The 8,804-nt window shown below is 39.2% G+C and overlaps 1 protein-coding gene across 4 annotated transcripts in view; it reads left to right on the top strand.

The window, feature by feature from the left end:
* LOC108969631 (zinc finger MIZ domain-containing protein 2) overlaps positions 1–6,517 on the top strand; it is a 58,586-nt gene extending 52,069 nt beyond the window's left edge. For 2 of the 4 annotated variants that reach the window (XM_018934471.1, XM_018934473.1), the window contains exons 4-12: positions 2,157–2,851; positions 3,032–3,150; positions 3,312–3,444; positions 3,516–3,729; positions 3,811–4,145; positions 4,239–4,814; positions 4,886–5,003; positions 5,100–5,441; positions 5,889–6,517. In XM_018934471.1, the coding sequence (XP_018790016.1) occupies positions 2,157–2,851; positions 3,032–3,150; positions 3,312–3,444; positions 3,516–3,729; positions 3,811–4,145; positions 4,239–4,814; positions 4,886–5,003; positions 5,100–5,441; positions 5,889–6,020 (2,664 nt within the window). In that variant the 3' untranslated portion in view covers positions 6,021–6,517. Of the gene's footprint in view, positions 1–1,692; positions 2,056–2,156; positions 2,852–3,031; positions 3,151–3,311; positions 3,445–3,515; positions 3,730–3,810; positions 4,146–4,238; positions 4,815–4,885; positions 5,004–5,099; positions 5,442–5,888 lie in introns of those variants that run through there. The other 2 variants (XM_018934474.1, XM_018934472.1) reach the window with 2 other exon arrangements.
* The last annotated feature ends 2,287 nt before the right edge of the window (positions 6,518–8,804 follow it).

The following is an 8,804-nucleotide window of genomic DNA, read 5'->3' as shown; positions in this document are numbered from 1 at the left end:
ATATAATTGTTTTTTCTTAAATTTATTTGCTTAACAATTTTCATTGCATTTAATTTAATTTTTTTGTATTAATTTCACCTAATTTTTAATTTTCAACATTTTGAAAATCTAACAACTCTAGCCCACTGTGCCTATCACCACAACGCCTTGTAGTGCAAGATAAACATGTGTACTTACGCATGTATTGGCAGGCAACTGCACTTCTCACCTTCCTATGCCAATATTTACACAGACTACTACTGTCATATTGTCATATTGTCGATTTGTAAAAACGTCCGATGAGTGCGAAGTGCATTTGTCGYAAGTTGAACTTCAGACGTCTCAACTGTCGCATCGATTTTTATACACAAACATTCCTGCATGCCTTTCAACTTGCAAACACACGCGCACACACACATGCACACGAATATGCAAATGACTTGTGTGTGTGATCAGCAAAAAGCGCATATTGACTACAACTGCTCATGTACATTTTTTTGCATCATAGTTGTTTGTGTTTTTGTAATTTTTAAATTTTATTGCTAACTGCGTTGTATTGACTGCAGTTGAAGCAATGATTGCCACCAAATCGCATGTCACAACTGCAATTGCTGTGCAGTCGCAGCTTTTCTCAGGCAACCCGATTTCGGTATATTCCCCCTCCTTTCTGCATATTATTGGCGTTAGGATGATTTTTTCTGCTCTCATTTGTATGTTTTTGTTTTTCTATTCACTTATAATTCAATAACAAATTTAATTGTTTCAAACGTCATATGGCGGACCGCGGCTGGTGAATGCAGTGACACGCAAGCGCTGGCTGGCCGCTCGTAGCAAGCGAAAATAATTAAATAAAAAGCATTAGAGTCGTTGCTGCAGCAACWACAACAACAATTTATRTGCTTCGAAATGCTCATACGAATSTGCCTATACTATATATGTATGTGTGTATATGCACATAATTCAACATAGAGAAAGCAAAACGACAACGAACGCGTTGCTGGCAGCAAAAACAAAAAATACAACAATAAAATATGTGCAAACAAACTTTATAACAAATAATCGCACATAATAAAAGGGAAAATAAATCGCAAATGCTTTTTGTTACAATGAAATAAGAGAAAATCGCAAAAACCRTGTGCGCATGCGCAGTTGCTGCGCCTTTGAAGCGCTACTGATGAGCAGCGCRTTTTGCGGTGACACATTCGCCGAACAGTGAAGGTTATGTGGGCACWCACTGCAGCTGCCCCGCGTTCGTATATATATTACCTTTGAGCCATGTAACGCRTGTACATATGTATCTATGAACCTAGGCAGCTAGGTATATAACGACGGCTGCTTTATAAATAGATCGTTACATCAGCTACAAAAGTATGCAATAGTAAAACAGTCCTATAATTTGCGCCTTGCTGCTGTGTTTAAGACAGCCGCTTTCGAAAAGTCTCAATGACCTCTATGAGGTCAAATCTATGCATTGAATGAATGTAACTGCTTTTTTGTTTTTTGAAAAACCTAGTAATCAGATGATAAATCTGCTTCAGCTCTATTTTCTTTTACAAATTCATACCCCTTATGCTTCCTTACAACTTGAACATTCGCTTGAGCATACACTCATTCTACATAAGTGATTTCAATTTCGAATTTTTTTCRAAAATTTTCACGCACAAATATTTCAAGCATAGCATACAATTTGAGGTCGTTRTTTTTTTGAGTCAAAATTTGATAGAACGTGCCGAATTTTCTACAATCTGAAATTTAGAAGTGCATATTTGTGTTGAACTTTTTTGGAACCCGCAATCGCGTTTCGAGTGAACTTTTATAATGGCCAATGAGGCCGCTAATATAGCTTCCCAGGCGCCTAGAAGCCCTCCGGAGGTTTCAGAACCGTTAGCTGCTGTGCAGGCTGGTCATAMTMTGACGGAAGTTCTAAGTGAGCCCGTACCCTTAACWGAAGAGTGCGATGGTACATATTGTAGCCACATGCGTCCCTGGTCCTCCGAACTTAACATTMCTCTAAATCAGGCCGTTGCTAATGCTCAACCGCAGTACAAACAAATAAACAGTGAACATAGCTTTCGTGTAGGCGTCCTTGAAACTMAGAAGATTGACTTTAGTTCCAAAAGATTTCGCTGCACTTAATTTAAGTGATTTAAACTAAAATTTGAAATTCTTCATTACAGATGAACCCAATGAATCAGATGCAGAATATGAGTATGGGTGGCGGTCCACAGATGACGCCACAACAGCAGCAGCAGGCAATGAGCGGCCTTGGCCCGATGGCCAAAATGCAAGGCATGGCGAACGGTGGTTATGCGCGWCGCAGCACACCATATCCCAGCGCACAAATGCATGCGGCGCAGAAGCGAGCCAGCTACACCTCCATGGGTAATCCCTCGATGCAGAATGTTCCTCCGCAAATGAGCATGCAACACTATGGCCAACAGATGCATCCGCAAGCGGGTAGCGGTGTGCCAGTACCTATGCAAGCGGGCGCCTATGCTCGTGGYGGTCCAATGGGTGGCTATGGTCGAGCTAATGCAATGGGTCCAGTCGGTATGGGCCCCGGTGGCATGGGTCCGGGTGGTATGGGTCCTGGTGGTATGGGTCCGGCTGGCATGGGTCCCGGTGGTATGGGTCCAGGTGGCATGGGTCCTGGTGGAATGTGTCCAAGTGTTATGGGTCCAGGCGGTATGGGTCCAGGCGGTGTGAGTGCAATGCAACGTGGCATGCCGCAAGGTCCTGGCGGTTATAGTGCCGCCATGGCGCATCAACAGAATCAATATTATCCAGGCGTAAATGGTGCTGGTGGTCCTGGCATGGGTCCGGCTGGTCCGGGCGCCCTAACGAATACCGGTTCCATGTACCAGAATCAAGGGTGAGTACAAAATGTCATAATGTGTTATAATTGTATTTCCCTCAATCCTCTGATCCACAACCTTCGTCCCTTCCATATAGTCCAACGTTTAGTTATATGCCAAACTATCAATTCTCCCGCTATCCAGCCATAGCCTTGCAAGTTTATAAAGATTTATTGAATTCTTATTTCCCTGTGTAGTTTCCAGCAAAATTACCAACACAGCCCAGTTCCTGGTAATCCGACGCCGCCACTAACACCTGCCTGCAGCGTTCCATACATCAGTCCGAATCCAGACATCAAACCAATTATGGACAACTGTAAGTCGACAAAACAACCGCAAAGCACGTAGAAAATATTTGTCTAACACATTTCTATTTCTCTTCACTTTTCTATATACCCTCCTTACACACACACACACACACACAAACAAACGCTCACTCATATCATCGCACAATCTACAATATTGTTGGGTTTGTAGGCGAAGAGATGCGACTGACATTCCCCGTCCGTGATGGCATCATACTTCCACCGTTCCGCTTGCTGCACAATCTCTCCGTCAGCAATCACGTATTTCACTTGAAGCAGAATGTCTACAATACGCTCATGTGTCGGTAAGTCAATCCCATCTGAGAACGTAAATGCGCTACAGAGCCTAATCGYCTATTTATTTYTTTGTTTTCAGCTCCGATCTCGAGCTGCAGCTGAAATGCTTCCACCAAGATGACCGACAGATGAACACAAATTGGCCGCATACGGTAACAGTATCTGCCAATGCTACGCCCCTCACCATTGAACGCTCCGAGAAGACGGGTCAAGCATTGCGGCCGCTATATCTCAAGGCGGTATGTCAACCCGGACGCAATACTCTGCAATTAACCGCTAGTTCCTGCTGTTGTGTAAGTATTTWACTCCCTCCACATAGCCCTTCGAGTCTTTTATTAACTATATRTTTAATTGTTAATCTTCTTCATTTACAGTCCCACTTGTTCGTGCTGCAGCTAGTCCATCGACCCTCCGTGCGGCATGTACTCCAGAGTCTGCACAAACGCAACTGCTTACCCGTAGATCATTGTGTGGCCAAAATCAAACGCAACTTCATGGTCTGCTCAACGACCAACGGCCCACTAGAACCCGGCGCTGGCAACATGGAAGCGACCAAATGCACCAAGATCTCATTGAAATGTCCGATCATGAAGTCTCGAATACGCATGCCTGCGCGAGGACACGAGTGCAAGCATATCCAGTGTTTCGATCTGGAGGCATATCTGCTTATGAATTGCGAACGTGGCGCCTGGCGGTGTCCAGAATGCAAGTGAGTATATCTATCATCATCTCCATCAAATACTTTCACATTTTATATTAGTTCGTTCGAAAACTCAACGCTAAAACTTCATCTTCATTACAGTAAACCTGCGCTAACCGAAAGCTTAGAGATCGATCAGTATGTCTGGGCCATTTTGGATAAACTGAATGGCACGGATGTGGACGAGGTCATTGTCGATTCGAGTGGTAATTGGCGCGCGGCGCAAGGYATTCATCAAGGCTCTCCACTCACTGCGATGTCGGCACAAATGCCCAGCCCAATGGCAGGACAGATGGTTGGTCAAGTGCCCGGCGGACAAATGCCAGGACAAATGGGCGGCCAGGCACCTAACCAAATGGGTGGACAGATGCCAGGGCAAATGGGCGCACAGATGTCCGGCCAAATGCCAGGTCAGATGCCAGGACAAATGGGTCAGATGGTAGGAGGACAAATGCCCGGTCAAATGCCTAATCAAATGCCCGGACAAATGGGTGCTCAGATGGTAGGCCAGATGGCTGGTCAACTRAGTGGTCCCAATATACCCACTATTAAACAGGAAAACACATTTGACGATCAATCGAAAGTTATGTCACCATGGGACAACTCGCAGGCGATGAGTCCTTACATGCAACACGACATGAATGCGGGCACGCCCAATGTACCCGGCGCTGGTCAAATGTAAGTTTCTTTGTTAAACCGACTGAGTGTAGCGAAGAAGTCCTAACTTACAACCACTTTTTATCTTGCAGACGCAGCCCTTTTGATATGTACGGCGGTGGTGACGTGGGCGTCGCCGATCAGCATGCAGGTGACACAGCCAATTCTCTSGACCAGCTTAACGCCATGGAGAAAAGCTTAACAGATCAGGTGAGTATTGTATTGCATAACTRTCAATGGAATACAACAAATCAGTGTACAACAATTCGCAACTCAATAACTAACCACTGCTTTACTCTTCCGCAGATGCCTCACACGCCGCACACACCAATGCATCCGATGACTCCCGGCGGTCCACCAAGTGTCAGCTCGGCGCATAACGAGCCATCGACACCCAATGCGAATATTTCAAACTCCTCACCACAAACACCTGGCACGCCCGGCCAACCCGGCGGCCCTACATCCAATCGTGCGAATGATTCGCACCAACAGCAACAACATTCACAACAGTCAGTCCAACAATCGCAGCAAGAGCARATAATCAATTCGCTAATCAACTCACAGCCGAACGGCTTGTCGAATCTCAACGAAACGGATTTGAATGCGGAATTGAAYATGGACAACAATGACGGTTCCGGAGACTTGAATGTAAGTGGAATTACTTTCTATAAATACAGYGCTAGTAATGTTTAAATTTGGTAGTTGAGAAATAAGTGATGCGAGTACCTGAGAAGTGTTAAAGGTCCAGTCTTTAGTGATATTTTACTGTGTATAAGCTAAGGTGTTCAACTATATGTGTCGCATCAAGAAAATKTCAACGTGAAGAATTTTTTGGCATTAATTAGATATTGAATAACTTGAGAGCGTGAGAGCGTGAGAGCAAGAGGGAGATCCAAGCTTAACTRATATTTGCGTTTAGAGTAGTCAAACCTTGAAAATATAGGCAAATATGACAGCATTAAAATTGCATATATAATGGTGATTCAGTAATTTTTTACAATTTTAAGTTAGGAATCTTAAAAATGGCTTCCTAAGAGCTTCCTTGTCTATCAGATAACAAAATAACTCAAAATCGTCACCCTTCAATACTTTCAGTTGCTACCGGATGTTGATCCCATGGAAATTCTGTCGTACTTGGATCCACAACCCGATCTGAATACGCCACCATCGAGCGGTTCCAGCAACAACAACAACAACGACGACATACTTTCCACGCTATTCGATTGAGACAATCTACTGAAGGAGTTCTTCTAAACGAAATGTCAAACCGCAACAATCAACTAACAACAACAAAGCGAACTCTCTCGTAAGAGCGTTGAGGTGTGAGAACTTGAGCAACACAAACCACCAATGTGACACGTGTACATACATAAATACATAAGATGCTACAGGTTATTAAAWCGGCATAAGTCAATAAATCGGGCGGCAGCTCGTCGTAACATTTCCACTTTCGAAGAATGTCAAAAACATGGCACGGCATACAGTTATACACATTGTACGAGAGTAATAAACCATATGTGGTGTTTCTTCGAGAACAGAGTATAATAAAATAAACAAATTCAAAGTTTAAAAGTTTAGAGAAAAATTGCATAAAAGTTTTATGAAATTGCCATCATATTTATGTTTTTGTTTATAAACTTTCAACGAAAATCAAACTTTACCAAAATTAAGTAGAAATGAACTCAAGAGTAGYTGCGCTTAAAAAAGTTTTATGAAACAACAAGCACACCAACAAGCAACAACAAGCATATAGACGAAAATTACATAAATGAAATAAAAAGTATAGCAATTTCTTTGAGAGCTAACTTTCGAGCTGTACATACTTAGTATTATTAATATTTCAACACACTTAAATGCAGCAGAAAAGCAATTGCAATAATGAGTACTCACAAACTTTGCGGTGACAAGTCTATTGAACCCTTTAGCGCGCTTTTTTGGTAGGCAATCTTGTACAGTGACTGCACATTTTCGGCAAAATTTCCCTTAAATAAATTGTTTGCTTGAAGTTTTTGTAAAATTTTGAAAGCTCCATTAGTGAAAGCTTTCGGTGCGTGAAAGCTTTAATAGTAAAAGCTTTCGGCGCMTGAAGGCTCCAATAGCAAAAGCTTTCGATGCATGAATGCTCCAAATAGTGAAAGCTTTCGACGCATGAAAGCTTTAATAATAAAAGCTACCGGTGCATGTAAGCTCAAAGCTCACTTTGCCTGCTTAAAAAAGAAACAATGCTTTGGTGTGAGAAAAGTAAAAAAGAAATAATTAAAGTTAAAACAAATACATGCAGAAATTAATGCTAAAAGAATTCAAAAATAATGAAATGTGATTTTAAACCGTAAAAAAAACAACTACTTCGTTATAAATTTTAAATGTACAAAGTTTCATGCTTTACAAATGACGGATTTACTAAGTAAGAATTGACAGCGCCTGACATAAAAATAGTTACATTGAGCATGAAAGTGGTAATTTACACACAAGCAACTGTTTTCTTTTTGCCTGCATTAAGTTTAATATCTTTTTTATATACACTTGTAATTGTTGAACAGCATATACAAATTCTAGTTTTTATGCGCGTTTTTTCGACAAAAATTTCGCTTTTGAATTATTTTTTACACAAAATCTTTACGTCTTTGACATTCAGATAAAATGGCGAACGGAAAATAGTGATGTTTCATGTAAGAATGTGTTGGGGCAAACATTTATCAATGTTTCCATTGTACAAAGTATTAAAATAAAATAAAAATTAAATAAAGAAATAAATAAAAAGTAACTATTATTATAAAAAAATATTAATTTACGTGTACATTATAAAAAAAAAACTAATTTAATTATAAAATAATAAAAAAAAATGTGCAGACACTATCCAAACAGCATAAATACCTGTCTCTTATACACATCTATATACACACATACATACATGCTTATATAAAACATAACGCATACATATGTAAATAGTTATTGAAAACGGTAAATAAGTAGTAAGGAGCACATCACTAATATGTACGTATGTATGTAAGTATATATGTAAATGCTGATGTATGCATCTGTATATGTGCGCTGCATCCACATACATATGTATATGCAAACATACACACCTATGTGATTGCTGAAATTAAAACTCTTTAGTGTGCGTATATAAATAAATAGTATGTGCATAAATATGTATATGTATATGTATTTTAGTTTTACTTAAAATCCTAACAATCAAGCAGAATTAAAAAGTATCATCTAAGCAAATGGAAAAAAATCATAAAATAAAATAAAAAATTTTAAAAATCATAAAATCCCGACAACAACAAAAAGTATGCAAAAGAATATTGAATTTAATTTGTGGTAGACATTAAGCAGCAGATAATCTAATTCTAATTGATAAGTTACACAAATGTATGTATGTAGCAGTAAAGAATATACATATATACATATATATATATAGTATATGTAATAACATATATATACCTGTCTCTTATACACATCTAGATGTGTATAAGAGACAGCATATGTACATGTTTGCATGTGTGTGTTTATATATTTAAATAAGCTTAATAACTTTACGTTTAACAATTTGCTGTGTGTTAGTGTGAGCGCGTGYGAGAATTGAGGAGCGTGTGTGTTGTAGTGTAGGTGACAAAGCATAAATGAAAGCAAAAACAAAAAGAAAAATTAAAAAATTAAAATTCAATTGTTGCATAATTTTAATAAACATTTTTTTTAATTAATTGTAGAATTAAAAATAATATACACNGACATTAAGCAGCAGATAATCTAATTCTAATTGATAAGTTACACAAATGTATGTATGTAGCAGTAAAGAATATACATATATACATATATATATATTTAACCTTAAAATCGTAGTGACAAAGTAAAACTATCTAATAAAACTTAAATAATATGCTTAAAGTATTTGAATACATATTATGTGCATGTAGCTACACATACATACAGCGGTATTTGATGAAAACATAAATATTGTAAATACATACATAAATAATTTTGCGTGAAAAAATGATGGCATAT

This window comes from Bactrocera latifrons, unplaced genomic scaffold (assembly GCF_001853355.1).
Source record: "Bactrocera latifrons isolate USDA-ARS-PBARC rearing strain unplaced genomic scaffold, ASM185335v1 scaffold_26, whole genome shotgun sequence".
NCBI classification, from domain to species: Eukaryota; Metazoa; Arthropoda; class Insecta; order Diptera; family Tephritidae; genus Bactrocera; species Bactrocera latifrons.
Note: the sequence above shows the minus strand (reverse complement) of the source record. Positions and strands in the feature narration are given on the sequence as shown.